This window comes from Coregonus clupeaformis, chromosome 34 (assembly GCF_020615455.1).
Source record: "Coregonus clupeaformis isolate EN_2021a chromosome 34, ASM2061545v1, whole genome shotgun sequence".
In the NCBI taxonomy this organism is placed as follows: domain Eukaryota; kingdom Metazoa; phylum Chordata; class Actinopteri; order Salmoniformes; family Salmonidae; genus Coregonus; species Coregonus clupeaformis.
In genome coordinates this window covers 30,511,858-30,538,428 of record NC_059225.1, presented here as the reverse complement: position 1 = coordinate 30,538,428, position 26,571 = coordinate 30,511,858, and the positions used below count along the sequence as shown (strand labels likewise).

General features: G+C 44.2%; 1 protein-coding gene across 1 annotated transcript in view; it reads right to left on the bottom strand.

Annotated features, from left to right (window-relative positions):
• LOC121549554 (disks large-associated protein 1-like) overlaps positions 1–26,571 on the bottom strand; it is a 176,323-nt gene that overhangs the window by 36,916 nt on the left and 112,836 nt on the right. Inside the window, exon 5 of the mRNA XM_041861352.2 lies at positions 23,361–23,616. Coding sequence (XP_041717286.1) covers positions 23,361–23,616 — 256 coding nt within the window. The remainder of the gene's footprint in view (positions 1–23,360; positions 23,617–26,571) is intronic.

Below are 26,571 nucleotides of genomic sequence, written 5' to 3'. Positions count from 1 at the left end.
GACAATAAGTAGGGCCAGTAAGTAATTTAACTTGCCATGTCAATAAAGTCTATTGAATTGAACTGAGAGAGAGCGAGAAAAAGAAAAAGCGAAAGAGAGACAGCACAGTCTTGAGCAGCAGTGCTGTAAGTCTTTGAATGATGCCATGTAGACGGATTCCACTTAGCTTTGATCCAGTGACACCTACCTACCGCCACTGGTAAAACTCTGCTTTATCGGCCCCTGTAATCACAGGAAACACTGAGGCAGTAGGTAGGTAGGTGGATGGAGGCTGTGTGTGGGTTGCTAGCGGTAGCGGTTAGCGCCAAGCAGAGCCACAAGGGATGCGGTTTCAAAAGTAGTGCACTATATAGGGAATAAGGTGCCATTTGGGATGCTGACAAGGTGTGAGGCATTAATGGGGGTGTGAGAGGCATTCCAGAAACAGCTCATTATTGACCTCTCTCTCTCTCTCTCTCTCTCTCTCTCTCTCTCTCTCTCTCTCTCTCTCTCTCTCTCTCTCTCTCTCTCTCTCTCTCTCTCTCTCTCTCTCTCTCTCTCTCTCTCTCTCTCTCTCTCTGATGCACATCCCACCTAGTAAGATAAATCTTACTCCCACTAGTAACAGTTCTGTGCTTCAGAATGAGAAGAGAGTGAGCCCCATCTAGTGGTAAAACATTCTAACAATAGGGCAACAGCAAAAGTTCAATTTCTTCATCTGAGTTCATATCTTTATCTGAATTTAATTATCTGTATTAATTAATTAATTAATTAATTAATTTAGGTATTGAGGCACACTGAAATTCAGCTCTTAGCTGCCAATGTTGTACACACCATGATACAACTCCTTGAGCAATGCAGTCATTACTTATGATGGATTACATTTTTAAAAAACTAAACGCCTCATAAGAGTCTATCTGTGACAAAAAAGGCTGCAGTCATATAAATATTTCAAAAGGGAGTAAATATTACATAAAATCCTCAGTATCAAGACATGTATTTATCCAGCAGGAGCTAATCATGAAAACCGTGCCGTTGCATAATTGTACACAGGTTTGACTATGGTTGTCTCCCAAATGGCACCCTGTTCCCTATATAGTGCACTACTTTTGACCAGAGCCCTATGGCCGGATGGGCCCTGGTCAAAAGTAGTGCGCTATGTAGGGAATAGGGTGCCACTTGGGATGCTACCTATTACTCAGTCTCAGGATGAAGTCACCAATGAGTAATTTGTAGGCTGCAAATAACATGTGAGAATACCAATGTTAGATGAAATACAGGATGATTCCCCATGGTTTAGATAGAGGCCTATCCCTTCTCCGCAACCTGCCATCAATGTTTGGGCTTAGGCGTTCACTAAGCACTTAATGTAGCTTCAAATCCATTTCAGTTGTTAAAGGCTCCCACCAGAGGGCAATGCCACGCCTATTCTGAATTTTCCTATGTGACATGAAACAACACCCTGAGCACATCGGACACAAAACAATACAAATATAGCAACAGCACAAATAGCAACAGCACAAAAAATAGATAAACACGTTTGTGAAATCTTCTTTCGTGCGTGCCTTTTCATTATAGGATAGACATTTGGTGATTTCTAGCTGCACCAATCAAAGCACTGGAGAGTGGTCAAAATCATTCATCTTGGGGAGACGGGGGGAGTGGGGTTCCAAAATGCAATCATATCACACACAATTTTACAATTTAAATAATGGTGCTATATTTTTTTTATTCACACTAGCTAAAATATAAGTGAAACTTGTCAAATTATACAATGGATTATGATAATTTGCTGGTGAAATATTTTGGGGTGCAAAAACATGCACACCCTAGTTTTAATTTGCTCTATGGCTCAGGCGGCCAATTGTAGGCAATGGTGAAAAGCTGATTGGCTCATCCAAAGATTATCTATTGTAGTGCTCAGCTCAGTCGCGACTCGCGCAGAGGAATAACTTTACAGGTGTTTCTGATTAATAAACAATGGCATGCTGTTGGGTGTTAACATTCAAGTAAGACCCAGCCCTGAAGAAAAACATAGTCTGAAAAGTATTAGCACGTCATATCATAGGGGAAACACACTGCATTGGCACATAAAATATCCGAAGTTACCACTTTGGATTTCCCACTTCAACTCCTAATAATATCATACTTTGACTAAAATGATGACTTATTGACTTTAATCGTTATGCAACATCATGGGTAAGCTATGGGCATCGTCTTGGGGAAAAAAAGTGCATTTCCGCATTTATATCATACATTTAATATTCTTAGAGAGGATCTGATGTGTCAGGTTATGGTTCATGGCTCCTATTCATAAAGTGTCTCAGAGTAGTAGTACTGATCTAGGATCAGGTCCATTATGATCTAAAAGGCTAAACTGATCCGAGATCAGCAGTCCTACTCTGAGAAGCTTTATGAAAACGGGCTCAGCACTTTATCCCAACCTCTCTCAACACCATCTCCTTTCTGCTCAGTGACTAAGGCGCTATGGCAATAGTTTTGGAAAGGCTTCAAAATTGATGGTGGAAATCAGTCTATCAACATGACTGGACCTTGGAATGGTCCCAGAGTTTTTCCTCGGAAGTCACATGATCACAAAGAACTCATTTTCTTCTCATAAAAGAAATATTGAGAATAATTTGAATTTCTGTTTACTTCCTATATCGACTGAAATGAAAAGGAATTGACCCCAACTGTGCTATGTACCTCCACTCTTTCAAGCTTGCAATGTTATCAGTGGTGGCTAGACATGCAGAGCTCAGTAGACACACACAGACTCTAGTCCATTAGACCCTAGGGACCACTGGAACTGTGTATGCAGAGATAAGCTCTGTACATCAGGAAACAGAACAGGAAACAGAAACAGGAAACAGGAAAGAGAAAATCAATAAGACATGTAGCTGATCGATGCACCATATAATACTGAAGCAAACACAGATGATCACTATCATTAAATATGACAATGAAAAACATGTAGGCCAATTAGAATATATGACAGGAGTACAAATAAAAATGTTGATGTTTGTAGGCATGGTCAAAGCTACAGTGTAGAGTTGCTATCACATATGTGAGGACTGTTTGGAGGGAGGGAGGGAGAGAGACAGACAGAGACAGAGAAAGACATGTACAGTACGAGGAGAGACGAGAGTGCAAGAGAGAGAACGAGAGAGAGACAGAGAGAGAGAGAGAGAGAGAGAGAGAACGAGAGAGAGACAGAGAGAGAGAGAGAGAGAGAGAGAGAACGAGAGAGACAGAGAGAGAGACAGCAAGAGAAAGAGAGACAGAAAGACATGTACAAGGAGAGACCAACAGAGAGAGAGAGAGAGAGAGAGAGAGAGATGTGTTTTACAGAGAGGTCAAGTCCACTCCACCCAGAGGAAGTCATTCAAGGCTAAAAACATTACTCTCCATGGAGACTGATGGAGCAGACCAGGCAGTGGCTTTGGCTGAATTATCTGGACATATTCCACTACAAGACCCTTTATTCACACGGACAGACATATGACGGCTTACTGTTTACATACTGTAAGACCTCAGCACCTCAACAACACAATGAGAGTAGCATAACTTCCTCAGAATATCAACAAACTGCAATAGCCCATAGGCCAATCTCATTGCCTTTGTAATACCAGACTACACAATCCTACAAATATTTGTCTACCCACACTGCACTAAACTGACTGTAGACAATACTCAATCTACCTGTCATAGAAAATGTATCCAGACTTAGGTAACACTTTCTATGAAGTACACAAGCCGATTTTTCAGGTTTTCCTACTTACAAAGCATGTAGAGGTCTGTAATTTTTATCATAGGTACACTTCAACTGTGAGAGACGGAATCTAAAACAAAAATCCAGAAAATCACATTGTATGATTTTTAAGTAATTAATTTGCATTTTATTGCATGACATAAGTATTTGATACATCAGAAAAGCAGAACTTAATATTTGGTACAGAAACCTTTGTTTGCAATTACAGAGATCATACGTTTCCTGTAGGTCTTGACCAGGTTTGCACACACTGCAGCAGGGATTTTGGCCCACTCCTCCATACAGACCTTCTCCAGATCCTTCAGGTTTCAGGGCTGTCGCTGGGCAATACGGACTTTCAGCTCCCTCCAAAGATGTTCTATTGGGGTCAGGTCTGGATACTGGCTAGGCTACTCCAGGACCTTGAGATGCTTCTTACGGAGCCACTCCTTAGTTGCCCTGGCTGTGTGTTTCGGGTCATTGTCATGCTGGAAGACCCAGCCACGACCCATCTTCAATGCTCTTACTGAGGGAAGGAGGTTGTTGGCCAAGATCTCGCGATAAATGGCCTCATCCATCCTCCCCTCAATACGGTGCAGTCGTCCTGTCCCCTTTGCAGAAAAGCATCCCCAAAGAATGATGTTTCCACCTCCATGCTTCACGGTTGGGATGGTGTTCTTGGGGTTGTACTCATCCTTCTTCTTCCTCCAAACACAGCGAGTGGAGTTGAGACAAAAATAGAGCTTTTTGGTCTAATCAGACCACATCACCTTCTCCCATTCCTCCTCTAGATCATCCAGATGGTCATTGGCAAACTTCCGACGGGCCTGGACATGCGCTGGCTTGAGCGGGGGGACCTTGCGTGCGCTGCAGGATTTTAATCCATGACGGTTTAGTGTGTTACTAATGGTTTTCTTTGAGACTGTGGTCCCAGCTCTCTTCAGGTAATTGACCAGGTCCTGCCGTGTAGTTCTGGGCTGATCCCTCACCTTTCTCATGATCATTGATGCCCCACGAGGTGAGATCTTGCATGGAGCCCCAGACCGAGGGTGATTGACCATCATCTTGAACTTCTTCCATTTTCTAATAATTGCGCCAACAGTTGTTGCCTTCTCACCAAGCTGCTTGCCTATTGTCCTGTAGCCCATCCCAGCCTTGTGCAGGTCTACAATTTTATCCCTGATGTCCTTATACAGCTCTCTGGTCTTGGCCATTGTGGAGAGGTTGGAGTCTGTTTGATTGAGTGTGTGGACAGGTGTCTTTTATACAGGTAACGAGTTCAAACAGGTGCAGTTAATACAGGTAATGAGTGGAGAACAGGAGGGCTTCTTAAAGAAAAACTAACAGGTCTGTGAGAGACAATTCTTACTGGTTGGTAGGTGATCAAATACAGTGGGGGAAAAAAGTATTTAGTCAGCCACCAATTGTGCAAGTTCTCCCACTTAAAAAGATGAGAGAGGCCTGTAATTTCCATCATAGGTACACGTCAACTATGACAGACAAAATGAGATTTTTTTTCTCCAGAAAATCACATTGTGTCACACCCTGGCTCTGGGACTCTATTTTGTTGAGCCAGGGTGTGTTTATTCTATGTGTTTATTTCTATGTTGGGGGTTCTAGTTTGTTGATTTCTATGTTTGCCTGTGTGACTCCCAATCAGAGGCAACGAGTGTCAGCTGTTGGCTGGTTGTCTCTGATTGGGAGCCAAATTTAAACTGTATGTTTTTCCCTTTGGGTTTGTGGGTTTTTGTTCCGTGTTCGGTCATTGATACCGTGGACGTCACGAGTCGTTTCTTGTTTTGTATTGTTTAAACTTTAACTAATTAAAGTATGTTTGTTCATCACGCTGCGCCTTGGTCTACTCCTTACCTCGATCGTGACAGAAAAACCCACCATGCAACGACCAAGCAGCGTGTCCAGGGGCAGCTCTTGGGCTGGACATGGGAGGAAGCGCCGGGAGAAGAGACGGTGGAGGCGCGCCGTAGAGAGGAGCAACGGCGTGATCAGGGTCGTCGTCGGGCGGTCGAGAGGCAACCCCAGAAAATTTTTAGGGGGGGGCACACGGCATGGACGACGGGGCTGACGGAGGCAAAAGAGGGGCGGATTCTGGAGGCCACCAGGTTACGGATACACCGCCCTGTACGTCCTGTGCGGATGCCTCACACAGAGTGTGTGAGGGTAGGCATTCAGCCAGGACGGGTTGTGGCCGCTCTTCACTCCAGGGCTCCTATCCGTCTCCACAGCCCGGTTCGGCCTGTCCCTGCTCCACGCACCAAGCCTACGGTGTGCGTCGCCAGCCCAGTCCGGCCAGTCCCTGCTCCACGCACCAAGCCTACGGTGTGCGTCGCCAGCCCAGTCCGGCCAGTCCCTGCTCCACGCACCAAGCCTACGGTGTGCGTCGACAGCCCAGCCCGGCCTGTCCCTGCTCCACGCACCAAGCCTACGGTGTGCGTCGCCAGCCCGGTCCGGCCTGTCCCTGCTCCACGCACCAAGCCTACGGTGTGCGTCGACAGCCCAGCCCGGCCTGTCCCTGCTCTACGCACCAAGCCTACGGTGTGCGTCGCCAGCCCGGTCCGGCCTGTCCCTGCTCCACGCACCAAGCCTACGGTGTGCGTCGCCAGCCCGGTCCGGCCTGTCCCTGCTCCACGCACCAAGCCTACGGTGTGCGTCGCCAGCCCGGCCCGGCCTGTTCCTGCCACTCGCACCAAGTATACGGTGCGCGTTGCCAGCCCGGCCCGGCCTGTTCCTGCCACTCGCACCAAGTCTACGGTGCGCGTCGCCAGCCCGGCCCGGCCTGTTCCTGCCACTCGCACCAAGCCAGGGGTGCGAGTCGTCAGCCTGGTAAGGCCCGTCCCTCCTCCACGCACCAAGCCAGGGGTGCGAGTCGTCAGCCTGGTAAGGCCCGTCCCTCCTCCACGCACCAAGCCAGGGGTGCGCGTCGTCAGCCTGGTAAGGCCCGTTCCTCCTCCACGCACCAAGCCAGGGGTGCGCGTCGTCAGTCCAGCACAACCCGTGCCTGGGTCACCGGTGCCTGGTAAGGTACCGGTCAACTGCTCCACGATGGAGCTGAAGCTAACCGCTCCTGCTATGTCCAGTTCGGCTCCAGCCGGCGGGGCCAGACTGGACCAGGGGCGCTATGGGGGGTGTATTGGAGGGTGGTGGTCAAGGCCGGAGCCAGAACCGCCGCCGAGGAGGTATGCCCGCCCAGCCCTCCCCTGTTTTGTTTAGTTGAGGCGCGGTCGCAGTCCGCGCCTTTAGGGGGGGGTACTGTCACACCCTGGCTCTGGGACTCTATTTTGTTGAGCCAGGGTGTGTTTATTCTATGTGTTTATTTCTATGTTGGGGGTTCTAGTTTGTTGATTTCTATGTTTGCCTGTGTGACTCCCAATCAGAGGCAACGAGTGTCAGCTGTTGGCTGGTTGTCTCTGATTGGGAGCCATATTTAAACTGTATGTTTTTCCCTTTGGGTTTGTGGGTTTTTGTTCCGTGTTCGGTCATTGATACCGTGGACGTCACGAGTCGTTTCTTGTTTTGTATTGTTTAAACTTTAACTAATTAAAGTATGTTTGTTCATCACGCTGCGCCTTGGTCTACTCCTTACCTCGATCGTGACACATTGTAGGATTTTTAATGAATTTATTTGCAAATTATGGTGGAAAATAAGTATTTGGTCAATAACAAAAGTTTCTCAATACTTTGTTATATACCCTTTGTTGGCAATGACACAGGTCAAACGTTTTCTGTAAGTCTTCACAAGGTTTTCACACACTGTTGCTGGTATTTTGGCCCATTCCTCCATGCAGATCTCTTCTAGAGCAGTGATGTTTTGGGGCTGTCGCTGGGCAACACGGACATTCAACTCCCTTCAAAGATTTTCTATGGGGTTGAGATCTGGAGACTGGCTAGGCCACTCCAGGACCTTGAAATGCTTCTTACGAAGCCACTCCTTCGTTGCCCGGGCGGTGTGTTTGGGATCATTGTCATGCTGAAAGACCCAGCCACGTTTCATCTTCAATGCCCTTGCTGATGGAAGGAGGTTTTCACTCAAAATATCACAATACATGGCCCCATTCATTCTTTCCTTTACACGGATCAGTCGTCCTGGTCCCTTTGCAGAAAAACAGCCCCAAAGCATGATGTTTCCACCCCCATGCTTCACAGTAGGTATGGTGTTCTTTGGATGCAACTCAGCATTCTTTGTCCTCCAAACACGACAACTTGAGTTTTTACCAAAAAGTTATATTTTGGTTTCATCTGACCATATGACATTCTCCCAATCCTCTTCTGGATCATCCAAATGCACTCTAGCAAACTTCAGACGGGCCTGGACATGTACTGGCTTAAGCATTGGGACACGTCTGGCACTGCAGGATTTGAGTCCCTGGCGGCGTAGTGTGTTACTGATGGTAGGCTTTGTTACTTTGGTCCCAGCTCTCTGCAGGTCATTCACTAGGTCCCCCCGTGTGGTTCTGGGATTTTTGCTCACCGTTCTTGTGATCATTTTGACCCCCACGGGGTGAGATCTTGCGTGGAGCCCCAGATCGAGGGAGATTATCAGTGGTCTTGTATGTCTTCCATTTCCTAATAATTGCTCCCACAGTTGATTTCTTCAAACCAAGCTGCTTACCTATTGCAGATTCAGTCTTCCCAGCCAGGTGCAGGTCTACAATTTTGTTTCTGGTATCCTTTGACAGCTCTTTGGTCTTGGCCATAGTGGAGTTTGGAGTGTGACTGTTTGAGGTTGTGGACAGGTGTCTTTTATACTGATAACAAGTTGAAACAGGTGCCATTAATACAGGTAACGAGTGGAGGACAGAGGAGCCTCTTAAAGAAGAAGTTACAGGTCTGTGAGAGCCAGAAATCTTGCTTGTTTGTAGGTGACCAAATACTTATTTTCCACCATAATTTGCAAATAAATTCATTAAAAATCCTACAATGTGATTTTCTGGGAAAAAATTCTCAATTTGTCTGTCATAGTTGACGTGTACCTATGATGAAAATTACAGGCCTCTCTCATCTTTTTAAGTGGGAGAACTTGCACAATTGGTGGCTGGCTAAATACTTTTTTTCCCCACTGTATTTATGTAATGCAATAAAATGCAAATTAATTACTTAAAAATCATACAATGTGATTTTCAGGATTTTTTTTTAGATTCCGTCTCTCACAGTTGAAGTGTACCTATGATAAAAATGACAGACCTCTTCATGCTTTGTAAGTAGGAAAACCTGCAAAATCGGCAGTGTATCAAATACTTGTTCTCCCCACTGTATGTATAATGCTTTATATAACATCCTCTATAATGCCTTATAATAAACATATATAATGTGTTATGACACCACTCTTAGCGGCGTTGGCAGAAAGCGGGTGTTGCCGGTTTTCAAGGGTACAGTATTTTCAACCTAACTTCCGTTTCCCCTGAAAAATGGAAGTGGGGACTCCGCTCAGGCGTGTTTCTACACCTGCTACATTAGGTTATTATGACACATGCTGTACGTACGTCATGTATGTTCTTCATAGAAAGTGTTACCCAGTCTTATTTCTAGTCGACATATGTGACTGGAACATGCTCCATTGCCTCCTATACAAGCAGGTTTGATCAGCCAGCGTGAGGTATGTGTATCTATGAGAGGATGACCCACACATGTGGAGCTGGGTATGGAGGGAGGGTAGTGGGCCTGTCCCGAAATAGAGATAAAGGTAGCGGGTTAGTGGGCTGGCCCTGGCAGCATAGCTGGCATCGCTGCCGTGACTAGGCTGAATGACGTGCATAGTTGCGAACCAATTTGCACTCTATATAGTGCGTTACTTTTGACCAGATCCCTATTGGCCCTGGTCAAGCGTAGGGCATTAAATAGGGAATAGAGTGCCATTTAGGACACAACATATGACTCATTCACAGATGGCCCAGGGAGGGGACAGAGGAAGGGCTGCCGGGTGTGGGGTGCAGACGTCATGTCTGTCACATGGATGGGACCCTTGAACCATCACCTATCCCATCATGCCTTGCTCCATCCAGCAACTGACGCCGGGCTGGCTGACCTGGTTTCCCATAAGGTTTTGCTTTGTAATGCCAGAAAGTCCCCTCCCCTTGCTGTCTATGTCACTTTCCATGCATGTCAAAGCTAAAATGGACCCTATAGGCTGTGTCCTATTTGTTCATATGCTATTTCAGGGCTTGTCTCTGTGTACATGGTTCTGTAGTAAAATGTGTGAAATGGTGCCAGGCAGGTGTGTTGTACACCTGCTATCCCACATCAAATATATAAATAACTCAAATAAATAGTCACAATAATAGACTGGGAGCTGGAAACAGTTCAAAATATCTGGGCTGACCAGAATGGCACTGCACTTTCACTATGGAAGGTTCTCACACTATGCCCATAACATATTTTCATATTTGGGGACAAATAATGTGTTGACTAACACACAGCACACCTATAGCCGAACTTATAACTGTGACAATAACTGTATAATAACAGTCCATTGACATAGCAAATCAAGCTAGAAGGATAATACTTGAACATTATTATTATTATTATTATTATTATTATTATATTATAACGTTATAGTCATGTTGTTGTCATGCAAAAGGTCCACATGGCATACAAACATCAACATTATTCATATCAATGTCATATCACAAGCCAAGTCCTTTGTTTATGCTCTTCTCATCAAGCATGAGGATGTAGGATGGGCGCGAGGCCATCTCTGGCTGGCACAATCACACAAGCGTGGCAGAAGAAACACAACTCATTCATAGGTAGAAAGGAAGAAGAGACATTAGTCTACTCACAAACTCGTATCCAGTGGTCACACATACGGAACAAGTTACAGATATACGGTAAAAGGAACGGGAACAGCATCAGATATAGGGCGTTTCACTCTCTCAAACTACAGCTTCTTTGATGGGGTGGCGGTGCTTGCCCTCTCGTTTCCTCGTGTAGCCTATGATTCGATTTCAGGATGGGCGCGCAGCAGTGAGCAGTGCCAACGCTGCGCCCCTCTGCCCTCCTCGCGCTGACTGACCAGCTTTGACCTCAAATACCTAGTGATGTTATGTTTGATTTCAGAGCTCTATTTTGAAAATTGTTTCATGTGAAACCACACATTCTGCACTGTTGTTCAAATAATGTTTTATTTTGTACAGTATAAGCTTCTGTCTTAAGCATCCTAAATAATGCCATAGATTCCATGTTTGAAGCATGATGTAAACGTGGTGTTCCAACTGATTATAGTCTACTAAGGCCAACGACTTTAGTAGTTTTGATGAAAACAGTGGAAAAAATACATTTAATCTGATAATCACACGCTGCTTTTTATTGCTGACCAGCAGATGTCACTAATGTGCATTGTGAACCAATAATGAAGCTCTGAGTAATTAACCGTTTTTCGTCACAATTTGGTGAAAGCTCCGAAGCCTTCAGAAAGCCTTGGTTTCCCATCACTACAAATACCAGCTCTTCTGTCAATTGATTTTCCTCATGACTCATCATAGCATTGACTCTAAAAGGATATTTTAAAGGCCTAGCTCCATGTTCATACAGCAGATCAGATTAAAAGCATTTTCTCTAAACCCTATTGGCAACAATATCTCATAACTATTGTAATATATGGATCTAATGATAGTCCATAACTCCCTTGTGTTTAACAGCCAATCAGTATCACTCTTGAGGTTGAAGGTCAAGGGGATATATGTAAATGAGCGGTCTTGCAGTTTGAAGTGTGCCTGCATGCACAGTGTTGATTCTTACTGTGCTTCAGATGTAAAGCTAAAAGTAATAGTACTTCAGTCTCCATTGTCAAGTTAATTATACCGTGCCATCTAGAGCACGACATGGTGGCAGAAGTGGCAGAAGATTCAACAAAAAAACGGAGGAAAAAAATCCAGTGCTAGCTGTGGACTTCACCAGCAGACTACTAAAACGAGTTGCCAGTTAGCAGGCTAACACTAATGTGAGTGAAACAACATACTTTGATATGGTTAGCTATCAAGCTTGGGATTAGCAGCAATGCAGTCGTTTACACCACCATCTCCGTTGTTATTGACTGGAAACCTTGCAGAAAATAGGCAGAAATGGGAACAAAAACGGAACTTGTACTACATAGCCAGTGGGCTAAATGACAAGCCAGAGGCTAAGGAAAATAGCAGTTTTGCTACACTGCATCGGCGAAAACTTGCTGGAGATATACAACATGATGTGCCCTTGAGCAAGGCACTTAACCCTAATTGCTCCTGTAAGTCGCTCTGGATAAGAGCGTCTGCTAAATGACTAAAATGTAAATGTAAAATGTAAATGTAATCACATATGCCGACCCGGAAAACAAGAAACTGGCCGAGGTGATGAAAGCGTTTGAAAACTACTCTGCACCACGCAGGAATACTGTGTTCGAAAGACATTAGTGTTGGGCACACAAGTTCAATGAACAGGCAGGTATTGACAAGTTTATAACCAAACTGAGACTGAGAGCACGCAGCTGTGAGTTCAAAGACACTGAGGATCTAATGCTAAGGGACAAAATAGTGTTTAGCGTCACAGATAATGGACTAAGAGAGAAACGACTCTCCAGTTCAGATTTAACCCTAGCTAAGGCCATAGATGTTTGCCGTGCAAAATAAGTTACATCAGCTCAGGCTAAAGCTATGTCAGCTAGCAATAGCACAGAACAGTTTGTGCATGTGATGGAAATAAGGGCCGCCATGTTAATCAATCACGGGCACAGTCAGAACAAAGGCAGGCCACGTGCTCAACCAGCGAGCAGCAGGCAAAGACTTGTGGCAAATGTGGAAAAACACACAAACCAAAGAGGTGTCCTGCATTCAATGTTGAGTGTAAAAAGTGTGGCAAGAGAAATCACTTTGCAGCTGTGTGTAGGTCAGGGACAGATGTTGCTCCTGTTAAAACAGAGGTCAAAGAATTTGACATTTTGTTCATAGGTGCAGTGACACAAGCACACAAAAAAGATGCTGGCTGGCACACAAACTTGCGTATGGGGGACAGACTGTCAGCTTTAAGTTAGACACAGGAACTGAAGCCAATGTGCTCCCACAAGCAATAGCAGACAAATTGCCCAAGCAATTCAAAGTGAAAGAGACTGAGACTGTATTCATAGCCTATGGAGGCACCCGCATTAAACCAAAGGGTATCATGACATTGCAAGTGCACACGCGGCACAAACAAGCCCTTCTACAGTTCGATGTTACAGATGCATTTGACACACCACTACTAGGGAGAGAGGCCTGTGTGCAGCTTGACCTCATCAGAAAACTGGTCAGGGACAGTTGCGTGCCATGCTCCAAGGAAGAACTACTCAAGAGCTATGCCTCTGTAGTTAAAGGACTCTGTGAGTTTCCAGGCCAGCACCACATCTACATTGATCCAAAAGTCCCTCCTGTTGTTCATGGATGTAGGAAAATGCCATATGCTGTGCTTGACAGGCTGAAAGAGACATTGGACAATGAAGAGCAGAGGGGTGTGGTCAGCAAAGTAACAAAACCAACAGCGTGGGTAAGTAGCCCAGTCATAACAGGAAATAAAAATGTCTCTCTTAGTGTGTGTTTGGATCCTAAGGACCTGAACAAGGCCATACAGCTCCAACACTTCTCCATTCCCACCTCAGAGGATGTGCAATGCAAACTAGCAGGAAAGAAGATCTTCACTATCCTAGATGAGAAGGAGGGGTATTGGCAAATCAAGCTGGATGAGGAATCAGCTGATCTCTGCACATTCAATACCCCATGGGGGAGGTACCGGTTTAATTGCTTACCTTTTGGCATAAAAAGTGCCAGCGAGGTATTTCAGCAGATTAACTCAGAGTTTTGGTGACATTGATGGTGTCTATGTAATTGCAGATTACATGATAATTGCAGCAGCCACCAAAGACGAGCATGTGATGGACATAGCTATCCGTCTGAATACAAGTTCAATGCTGACAGGATACAATACATGGTGAGTGAAGTGAAGTACATGGGGCACATCATCAGCGCAGACGGGGTTAAAGCAGACAACTCCAAGGTGACATCAATCACACAGATGCCCCCACCAGAAGACAGAAAAGGTCTACAGAGGTTACTGGGTATGACACGTTTCCTAACCCAGTAGATCCAAGATGAAGCTACGCTCACTGCACCACTCAGAATGCTCCTCTGGAAGGACATGGCATGGCAGTGGCACCCAGAACAACAAGCAGCACAGGAGAGACTGAAAAAAGCCATCTCCACTGCTGAAATTCTTCAATCCACAGGAAGAGATTTAAATACAAGCTGGTGCATCCATAGATGGACCTGGAGCTGTTTTGATGCAAGGTAAAGAGCCTATAGCATCCAGAGCTCTGTCCAGATAGAAAAATAACTCCTGGCAATCGTGTTCACACTGAAGAGGTTTCACCAGTATGTCTATTGTGTCCCAGTCAGAGTTGAAACCACTTGAGGCTATAATCACCAAGACTATTGGAAAGACGCTTGCCCGTCTTCAAAGGATACTGCTTCAAATACAGAAATATGACATTCACATCATCTACACACCAGGTACAGACATGTTAATAACAGACACGCTATCCAGGGCTGTACCCCCAGACTGCCACACATGAAGAGTGTGACCTCAGTGACTAGAAAGCCATTTATGCAGTCTCTACACATCAGCCACTGGAGGGTGCTGTTGTGCAACAGCTGAGAGCAGTCACAGATGCAGACAGTAAAGATGCAGCTGCTGTAGAACCTGCACAGAGATGGATGGCTAGACAAGAAGAAAAGTGCACCACTGAAAGTGCAACCCTACTGGCACATCAGAGACTCTCTTTACATTGAAGATGAACTACTAATGGCAAACAAATGTATTATCATTCTCAAAGACTTTAGAACCAGCTGAAGTACTTAAGAGGCTCCACATTGCACATCATGGCATTCAACGCTTCTTAGCGCATGCCAGATCTCTCATGTATTGGCCAGGCCTCACTGATGATGTACGAATGATGGTCGAATCGTGCACTTCCTGTCAAGAAAAACTGCCCAGCAACCAAAAGGAACCACTCCTACCACACATAGTGCCTGACACTCCATGGCAGAAAATCGCCGCTGATATCTTTGAGTTCCAAGGACGCTCATTCCTTCGGATAGTGGACTACTACTCCAAATATCCAGAGGTGCTGAGGCTGTCGGACAAGACATCAGGTACTGTCATAGAAAAGTTTAAAGCTGTGTTTGCTAGACATAGTATTGCAGCTGAACTGATTGCAGATCATGTACCCTTTGCAAGTGCTGAGATGGCTCAGTTTGCAAAAGAGTGGGGTTTCAAAATCATTAATTCTAGTCCAGGGTTTCCCCAGTCAAACGGAATGGCTGAGCCGACCATTCAGTCAGTGAAAAACATGCTCATGTCGACAGCACAGACAGGTGTTGACCCTCATACAGCTCTCCTGAACCTGAGAAATACACCTGTCATGGGCCTGCAGTACTCCCCTGCTCAGCTACTCATGGGACGTGTCCTACGCTCCAACCTACCTACAAGTAAAGTAGCCCTTCAGCCGGTGACTCCCAAAAATGTCCAGCATGGCTTGAAACGCAGACAGTTATATCAATCCAAACAAACAGAAGGGAGAATGTCCTCAGCAAACATGAACCCATTGGCCCAATGTGGGGCTCGCGCACACCAAACCCACATCAGCCCAACTCGGGTTAGCCCACAACAGGCCCAACAGAGGCTAGCCGACACCAATCCCACATCAGTTCAACATGAGCTAGCCTACACCAGACCATCACGGGCCAGCCACACCAAGCCCACATGAGCCCAATGCAGACTAGCCCACACCAAGCTCCACCAGCACAACACGGGCTAGCCCACACCAGCCCAACACGGGCTAGCCCACACCAAGCCCACACCAGCCCAACACGGGCTAGCCCACACCAAGCCCACACCAGCCCAACACAGGCTAGCCCACACCAGTCCAACACAGGGAAGCCTACACCAGCCCAACACGGGCCAGCCCACACCAAGCCCACACCAGCCCAACACGGGCCAGCCCACACCAGTCCAACACGGGCTAGCCTACACCAGCCCAACACGGGCCAGCCCACACCAGGCCAACACAGGATAGCCCACACCAATCCCAGCACAGGCTATTAACATTGACCGGCTATGAAATGTGACAAAGTAGCTCTCTTTCTTTGTTCACCATTTTAGTACGGCATAGAGCCCCTGACTAATTCAAGGCCACAGCAATCCCATGGTAGTTCAATAAAAAATCAGCAAGAAGATTATCTCATTGAACCAGGGGAGGAAAATAGTGTGAATGAGTCATAGGATGTGTCCCAAATGGCACCCTATTCCCTATATAGTGCACTACTTTTGACAAGGGCCCTGTTGAAACGTAGTGCACTAAATAGGGAATAGGGTGCCATTTGGGATGCATTCTAGGCCTACAGCTCGTTCCACACAATCTCACAGTATCAGCCTGGAAAACAGAGGTTGCTGGAAAAACGAGAGGCGATAATTAACAGTGGAAAGCAGAGGATTTGAGGAGAGGATTAAACAGCAGCGAGAGAGAGGGGGGGAGAAACAGAGGGGGGGGATAGAGGTAAACAGAGAGAGAGAGAGAGAGAGAGATAAACAGAGAGAGAGTAGGGAGGGGGACAGTAAGAGAGAGAAAGAGAGAGAGAGACGGTTGGATACACCATGGCACATTTCCTTGACTTTAGACCGGCCCTGTGTAGCTCAGTTGGTAGAGCATGGCGCTTGCAACGCCAGGGTTGTGGGTTCGATTCCTACGGGGGGCCAAGGGGGCCAGTATGAAAATGTATGCACTCACTAACTGTAAGTCGCTCTGGATAAGAGCGTCTGCTAAATGACTAAAATGAAGAAGTAGCTTTAATTGAAGGTCACCTCTCAGTAAAAGAATGGGCGATTTTACGCGTTTAATTACTGTTGTGGCTCCGTAGAAAAGTAGGAAAACAAAGTAGGAAACAGATTAAACAGAAGAACAGGACTATGTCCCAAATGACACCCAATTCCCTATATAGTGCACTACATTTGAAGAAGGTTAATAGGGTTCTGGTCAAAAGTAGTGCACTATGTAGGGAATAGGGTGCCATTTGGGACTCACGCCAGGATCAGTGAAGATGGATGTAGGATGTAAGTGGTGTAAGATTTGACTGGAGGCGACCCAATGTAGAAGGAGACGGGGGTTTAAGGCGGTTTAAATCATCCTCACATTATCAGATTGGTATGGATTTTCCGCAGCTTTAAGGGAAGATTCGCCACAGCTTTATTAAACCAATCCCAAGGAGCTGATGTCAGGAACAACATTCTTATCCCAGGCCAGGGCAGCATCCCAAATGGCACCCTATTCACTATATAGTGCAAAACATTTTACCAGAGCTCTATGGGCCATGGTCAAAAGCAGTGCACTATATAGGAAATATGCCGGTATTTGTGACGCAAGGAACTGAGGAAAAATTAAAGTGGGAGAGAGCATCAATTGAAACACAGCATTTTTTAACAGCATAGATCAAAAGATACACCCTTATTTTGGATTCCTTTCTTCTGCTTAGCAATACAAAATCATCATATTTGAAGACAAAGTAGTATCTGCATCTTATGGGGATGTTTTTGCACTTTGAACCAAAATGCCCTGCTGCTGTGGTGCAACTTCCTTCTCCTCCTTCCATCCTTGACAGACGACATGCAATATTCACTACCATGACAAACTTTGTCATTCACTGTCTGTTTCCCAAATGGCACCCTATTTCCTTTATAGTGCATTAGTTTTGACCGGCCCTGGTCAAAAGTAGCGCACTATAAAAGGAATAGGGCGCCATTTGGTATGCGTCCTCGGTATGCCTCCCAGCAGCTAACTTATGAAATGTCAAAGCTTTGTATTCCATATTTCTGTGAGTCTGTGTGTTTTGTGTATGTGACTGTGTCTGTGTGTGAGAGGTTTCAATTACATGTCTGCTTCTCTTGCTTCTCCTGGGTGGCTTTCCTCTGGAACACTCTCAGAGGAGGAACAGGATATAGATATAACAAAGAATTCATGTTCCATAATGTCTGTATGATGACAGAGATTTTGTGTGAGCCAATGGTTTTTCAAATGGGGGTCATCCATTGACGGATGCATGAATTGTCCGTGCACTAATTATCCGTCTTTGTATCCAATTAGTTCGGAAATAGTTGACTTGAGTTTAGTTGACTTGACTTTCGATGGACAAAAACAAAAAATTGATGAATGCAGATACGATTTGAGTCTCTGTGTGGCTGAGCCTTAGTGTGTGCAAACAAATGCATACTGTAGGTGCATGTGTTTGTTGGTCATCATGGCACGGTCAAAACTTGACTGACTGCTCAGGGGTGTTGTATTAACTGATATTTACTGTAAACAGCATGTTTGGGTCCTCTTCCCCTTCTATAACCTTCCAAAAATAATAATATTCCCACTTAGCATTGGACGTCTTTTTTTGGTGTGGTCCGGACCGGCCTTGATTTCAACGTCCACGGACGTTGGTTATTGGTCCAGTCCAAATCTGAACAAATCATAGACATCTATGTACACAACTTTAGACAGCACAGTACAGTACACTATAGCACAGCAGAGTACAGTACATTACAGTACATAGTACAGTAACGAAAAGTAGAGTATAGTACAGTACAGTACAGTAGAGCATAGTAGAGTAGAGTACAGTAAAGTAAAGAAAAGTATAGTGTACTGTATTGTACCCTACTTTACTCTAATGTTCTCTACTCTACTGAACTGTACTGTACTCTACTGAATTAAACTCTGCTGTACTCTACTGCACTGTACTCTACTGCAGTAGTTCTCAACTCGTTTTGTCTCTGGACCCAAATTGAACCAGGTTGTCTCTGCAGCGACCCAATATTCGCAGTGTGAAAAAGAATCGGCAAAATAAAATCTGGAAAAATATTTTTTATGTTATATTGATAGTAAATTTTGCAATTATATGACAAGGGAACAACACTACCACCTCTTTAATTGTCAATAACACATTTTTGCCTAAGTTCACTGGTTTGAGACCACAAAATCAACCAAAATAGATCTGTTAATAGCTCTATATTGAAAATACTTTGACTGAATAAAAATTGTTCAGAGATTAAATTATTTACAAATATAAGTTCATTATCATTTCTATTCACTTTCTATCTGGTCTAAGTTGTTTAAATTCAGACTCGATTATTTCTTCATTTTTTTATTTTTTTACTCAGACACCCAAGACCCATTCAAAACCTCCCACGACCCAAATTTGGATTGCGACCCACAAGTTGAGAATCGCTGCTCTACTGTACTCTACTGAAATAAACTCTCCTGTGTTGTACTGTACAGTTCTGAATTCAACTATACTGTAGTGTACTGTATTGTACTGTACCGTACTCTACTGAATAAAACTCTACTGACTCGTACCACACCGTATTGTACTGTACTCTTCTGTGTTCTACTGTACTAAACTGTGCCATACTGCACTGTGATGTTCAAACTTGTGAAACATAGCCTAGACATCTATGATTCATTCAGATTTGGATCTGGACCTTTCGCCGACCGAATTTGTACTTGTTTGGGGGCGGAGCTCATTAGAATAGTACCCAGCATGCTTTGTAAGTGTTTGTTTCTACGTTTACATTTGAGTCATTCAGCATATACTCTTATCCAGAGTGACTTACAGTCAATGCATTCAACTACGGTAGATAAACAATAACATATCACAGTCATAGCTAGAAAACAAAAATCTGTAACCATTACTCAGAATGTTATTGTAGTAGAAGTTGGTTTATTCAGTATGTTGGACAACTTTGAACATAGCCAGTTTTAAAGGCTTTGAAATACTTGAAGTAATTGCATGTGATAGATGGGAGAATTAATACATGTTTTGTTGGTTCCTCTTTCCTATTAAGAGGTGTCAAAAATTTAAATGACAATGTATAGCAGTTGAAATTTGGCAATAGAATCAATGACTGAAAAATATGTATCTTCAATGTCTATAAATTACATATTTTCAACGTCCAGAAAATATGTATTTTTACCTTTCATTCAGCACCTAAAATGCACCTGATTTCAAATTCTGGAAGAAACGTATGTTAATAATCCCAAAAATACGTATTTTCGATGTCTGGAAAATTTGTATTTTCAACGTCCGTATAAGACGTATTTTCGACGTCCGGAAAAGACGTCTTCTAACCTTTCATTCAGCACCTGAAATGCACATGATGTCAACGTCTGGAAAATACGTCTAAAAGATGGCTTTTCAACGTAATTTTGCTTACTGGCTACTGTCTACTCACAGCACTCAGGATGGGAGAGAGAGAGAGCGAGAGAGAGAGAAATTGTATTTTGTCTCTACATGAGTCTCTGTGTGCTTCTGTCTAAAAGACTGAATGAGGGAATACATTTTTAATTTGATGTCAAATGTGCCTTCATTCATTAGTTCTACACAACATATTGCAGCGAACCTTGCCTCGGTAGACTGGTTATGATCTCCCCACAAGTGGATGAACCCTATTTGAGCAGTGGTTAGCAAGTTTGCCTACGTTCTGGAAGACAGATTGTTTGAACCCCACACCGTTCGATACAATACTGTACATAATTGTTGACATCTATTTTGTATGCTATGGCTTGACGGACAAGTTCTGACAACAGCACTGTGTGACCATGTGTCAGGTTCTTTCTGAACACCTTTTACCATTCTTGTAATTCAGTGGGGAGTGAAGTCTGCTACACATACAGTATGTATCATCTCTGAAATTTGCATGGGTCTGCTTCACACCATGGCACCCTCTGCAACCTGTATGTGCACGTGTGCCAGCGCACACACGCACGTGAGAGAGAGGTAGAGAGAGAAAAAGAGAGAGACTCACACTCTAAGCCCTGCAGTAAAGAGGTCTCACCGATTTCCCAAACTCTCCTCTGCTCTCCTCTCCAACAGAGGAGGAAACAAATGTAGAAAATTAATTAGCGTGAGCGAGGACTCAGGAGGGGAGATGTGAGGAATTATAAAGTACCAGCACCATGACAGTAATCTGGGCCAATCCCCTACTCTGCCTGGCTTTTTAGTGCTTAATAATGTTATGACTGACACCCAGACTGACGATCACAGAACCAAATCAAACACCCTTCAAAGCACCGAGCACAGCTACAACCAAAGGCTCTTGTCGATAACAAACTTTGTTGCTTTTTCATTAAGCTCTCCGGGTTCACCGTGCTTCATATTTCCAGTTATCACACGATCACATGACTCAATCTGACTCCCCTAAATTGATGTGAATTAAATGGCTAACAGCTGTTGCCGCTGCTGACAGCCATCCCTCAGCACCCAGCTACCAACCACATGTGGTCCGTCTGTTTGGGGCAGGAGGTATCACCTTTAGTAACTCCAAATGAATATTGATCGACTCCCAGGCAGCTCCTAAGATATGGGTCAGACGTGTGTGTGTGGGTGCGGAGTAGGTTGTGTGTGTCTGCGCGGGTGTGTGTGTATGTGTACACTCACACTATATGTGCACATAAGTGTGCTGTCTCCACACCTGTATCTTATCATGTTTTATCTGTCTCCTGCTCCCAGACCAGCCCAGACGTCTGGCCCACCAGCAGTAAGGTTCGTGCCAATAGCACTTGTGTGATGAATGATGTCCATTATTTTATTTTCCCCCTCGCTTCCTCTTCCTCTGTGACTAGAGTTGTGTTTCCCAAATGGCACATCTAATATATAGTGCACTACCTTTGACTAGGGCCCATAGGGCTCTGGTCAAAAATAGTGCACTATGTGGGGAATAGGGTGCAATTTGGGATGCATCCTAGAGGCCGGGATGTGCTGCACCCTATTACAAATCTTTCCTCACAGAGATCATTATTAGCCAAACAAGAAACACAAACATCAAATTGTTTTATATAAACTCAATGGTGGCGAATCTCTGGATGCCCTTACATCATACTCTTCCCACTGGCTTGAATAGAACGGAGGGTAAAATAAATCATTATCCTCCGCAGCCTTGGGAGGGAAACTCAGGGAACCAACAGAACAGAATTGTTAATGGCACTAAATTAATGTTTGTTCTGAATCACGAGGAGCACCTTAAACTTGACTGAACACGTTTTGCCATCCTTACAATTTGCGCTAAATATTTTAATTAGCTGACTGTAACCTCGTTGGCTGTGTGGAAGAAAGAAAGAACTGCCTTTTAATCTGGATAATTACACAGAGGGAGAGGGAGAGAGAGGGAGGAGAGGAAGAGAGCGCTGAGGAACATGAAAAAATTAATGCCCTCGGGCTTTGACTCACTGCATGGCTACAATGTAAGTCAGAGAAGATGGTGAATTTATAGGGAGGAAAAAATAGAGAAAGTTAACTCGGAATGCCAACACCACTTAACATCAATACTGCATGCAGCCCATCCACTAATGTTCTAGTTCAATGTTGTACTGGACGAGAGGCAGAGAGCTCAAATAAGGGCCGGACAGGAGGCCACATACAGACCCTGATCAGCAGGAACAAGCTCTTAAAGGTAGGCCCAGCAGAGATACAGACAGACACAGTTCTGCACAGAGGGCATCTAATATTTATCATATTTTAACTCTGAAGAAAAATAGGTCATATGTATTAAAATACTTATAAATAGATGTGCTGAGGCTCTGCGTATGTGTGTGTGTCATTTGCAATCACAACTCCTCTGCCTCCCGCTGAGGAGTCTACAGTATTAAATATGTACTGTACTGTACACTCATAGAAAAAAAGGGTTCCAAAAGGGTTCTTTGGTTGTCCCCATAGCAGAACCCTTTTGGGTTCCAGGTAGAACCCTTAGAACCCAAAAGGGTTCTACCTGGAACCAAAAGGGTTATTCCTGGAACCAAAAAGGGTTCTTCAAAGAGTTATCCTATGGAGAAAGCCAAAGAACCCTTTTAGGTTCCAGATAGCACCTTTTTCTCTGGGAGTGTATGGACTAAGCTGTCAGTGTATTAAGACATGCAATGCTAATCCAATTAATGTCCCTTTACATTAGTAGTCAATAGCAGTACATACTGTACATAATGCATTACATACATGTATAATACATTGTAGACATATGCACATATGGACAATGTAGGTATTCATGGTTTCTAAACTAGGCCCTAAAAAGAATGAGTGATGAAATATGTATTGTATTAAATAATTCAATTTTAATGACAACATACTCACCTAGGAGCTCACTTGGTGAAGGGCATTGGACTGAAAATGAATAAATGCAACAACCATATCCCTGTGACTAGCAAACAGTCAAATGTGGTACTGGTAACTCTAGAATTCACTCGAAAGGCACCCCGGGAAATATGCAAATAAGGTTTAAAACTATAAAGCAGGGCTATTCAATTCCGGTCCTGGATGGCCAAAACATTTCTGGTTTGATTTTTGTATGGTTCTTCAAAGAACCATCCCACTTGTGTGTGTGTGTGTGGTTCTTCAGAGACCCTAAAATGGTTCCCCTATGGCATCGCTCTCAAGAACCTTATTTGGTTCCAACTTGCACCTTTATAGTGTACAGTCAGGGTAGATAAAGTTTTAGTTGTATCACTATGGCCCGTAGTGTGTGTGTGTGTGTGTGTGTGTGTGTGTGTGTGTGTGTGTGTGTGTGTGTGTGTGTGTGTGTGTGTGTGACTGACCTGTGCTGCTCTGGATGGTCCTGACGGTGGTGGTCCGGGGGGCTGAGATAGCCCTCATGTTGCCCCCCACCATGGTGACCCTGTCCTCCTCGTCTTGGGAGCAGCCCTTCTCGATGGCACGGACATAGCTGTGACTGCGCATACGGAAACAGCCTGACATGGGGAGGTCCAAGGCATCCACCGCCTGAGACTCCATCTCACTGAAAACGGACTCACACACTGCCTCAATCTGCCCGTTCACCTCCACCTCGCTCACCTGCAGGGGGCGACACCGTGCGCACACACGCACACACGACATTCAGACCGGCCCGGGGGGGGGATGGAGGGGAGGGGACGGGGGGGTGTAAACGGGAAACAGGTTAGAGAAACCTAGGCCAACATCACCAGACTGGAGCTATGTACACAAGGGTTTAAAGTATATTCAGTGATAAGTATAATCAGTGAAGGCACAAAGACACTTGCAATCAATCCAAAAGAAAACTATGAGGTGCAGAGGGGAGGAAAGTTGTGGGGTAAAAGTTCACGGGCCATCCGTGTGCAGTGCTACAGGGGTGTGTTGGCAATACACATGTCTACAGGAGGGAAGACTCACAACTCGTTGAAATGAGTGCCACAACATTGTAGAACTAAGCTAAGGGAAAGGGTGTGTAGTGATCGTATTGGAATGAATATGTCTTCATAGTCCCCAACAGGACTCCACAGATAGCACAGAAACCTAAAGTCTCTAAGATCTCTAGCCTAATATACTTTTTTATTTACATTTTAGTCATTTTAGCAGACGCTCTTATCCAGAGTGACTTACAGTTAAGTGAGTGCATACATTTTGCCTGATTAAGTAGAATACTATTGGAAATTGACGTTGAAAGTTCCATTTACAGTGGGGAAAAAAAGTATTTAGTCAGCCACCAATTGTGCAAGTTCTCCCACTTAAAAAGATGAGAGAGGCCTGTAATTTTCATCATAGGTACACGTCAACTATGACAGACAAATTGAGGAAAAAAAATCCAGAAAATCCCATAGTAGGATTTTTAATGAATTTATTTGCAAATTATGGTGGAAAATAAGTATTTGGTCACCTACAAACAAGCAAGATTTCTGGCTCTCACAGACCTGTAACTTCTTCTTTCAGAGGCTCCTCTGTCCTCCACTCGTTACCTGTATTAATGGCACCTGTTTGAACTTGTTATCAGTATAAAATACACCTGTCCACAACCTCAAACAGTCACACTCCAAACTTCACAATGGCCAAGACCAAAGAGCTGTCAAAGGACACCAAAAACAAAATTGTAGACCTGCACCAGGCTGGGAAGACTGAATCTGCAATAGGTAAGCAGCTTGGTTTGAAGAAATCAACTGTGGGAGCAATTATTAGGAAATGGAAGACATACAAGACCACTGATAATCTCCCTCGATCTGGGGCTCCACGCAAGATCTCACCCCGTGGGTCAAAATGATCACAAGAACGGTGAGCAAAAATCACAGAACCACACGGGGGGACCTAGTGAATGACCTGCAGAGAGCTGGGACCAAAGTAACAAAGCCAACCATCAGTAACACACTACGCCGCCAGGGGACTCAAATCCTGCAGTGCGAGACGTGTCCCCCTGCTTAAGCCAGTACATGTCCAGGCCCGTCTGAAGTGCATTTGGATGATCCAGAAGAGGATTGGGAGAATGTCATATGGTCAGATGAAACCAAAATATAACTTTTTGGTAAAAACTCAACTCGTCATGTTTGGAGGACAAAGAATGCTGAGTTGCATCCAAAGAACACCATACCTACTGTGAAGCATGGGGTTGGAAACATCATGCTTTGGGGCTGTTTTTCTGCAAAGGGACCAGGACGACTGATCCGTGTAAAGGAAAGAATGAATGGGGCCATGTATCGTGAGATTTTGAGTGAAACCCTCCTTCCATCAGCAAGGGCATTGAAGATGAAACGTGGCTGGGTCTTTCAGCATGACAATGATCCCAAACACACCGCCCGGCAACGAAGGAGTGGCTTCGTAAGAAGCATTTCAAGGTCCTGGAGTGGCCTAGCCAGTCTCCAGATCTCAACCCCATAGAAAATCTTTGGAGGGGAGTTGAAAGTCTGTGTTGCCCAGCGACAGCCCCAAAACATCACTGCTCTAGAGGAGATCTGCATGGAGGAATGGGCCAAAATACCAGCAACAGTGTGTGAAAACCTTGTGAAGACTTACAGAAAACGTTTGACCTGTGTCATTGCCAACAAAGGGTATATAACAAAGTATTGAAAAACTTTTGTTATTGACCAAATACTTATTTTCCACCATCATATGCCAATAAATTCATTAAAAATCCTACAATGTGATTTTCTGGAATTTTTTTCCTCATTTTGTCTGTCATAGTTGACGTGTACCTATGATGAAAATTACAGGCCTCTCTCATCTTTTTAAGTGGGAGAACTTGCACAATTGGTGGCTGACTAAATACTTTTTTTCCCCACTGTATATTTCTAAAAAAAAACATAAGTTGAAAATGATGCTGTCCCTGCTTCCTGTTGACAAGAACTTTTGATAAATAGTCAAAACATAGTTTGGAGTGTCCAATTCAATAGACAATATGTAGAAACAGTTTGCGATATACTGTATTAAAAACATAAAATATGCTACCTACACACACAATGCCTTCAGAAACTATACCCCTTGATTTATGCCACATTTGTTGTGTTACAGCCTGAATTCTCAATGGATTAAATATTTTTTCCCACTCACCAATCTACACACAATACCCCATAATCACAAAGTGAAAACATGTTTTTCGAATTTTTTGCAAATGTATTGACAATTAAATACAGAAATAGCTCATTTACATAAGTATTCACCCCGCTGAGTCAATACTTTGTAGATGCACCTTTAGCAGCGATTACAGCTGTGAGTCTTTCTGGGTAAGTCTCTAAGAGCTTTCCACACCTGGATTGTGCAACATTTGCCCATTATTCTTTTCAAAATTATTCAAGCTCTGTCAAATTGGTTGATCATTTAGGAAAGAAAGTTAATTTCTTTGCCACATTTTTTGCAGTATTACTTTAGTGCCTTAATGCAAACAGGATGATGTTTTGGAATATTTCTATTTTGTACAGGCTTCCTTCTTTTCACTCTGTCAATTAGGGTAGTATTGTGGAGTAACTACAATGTTGTTGATCCATCCTTAGTTTTCTCATATCACAGCCATTAAACTGTAAGGGACAG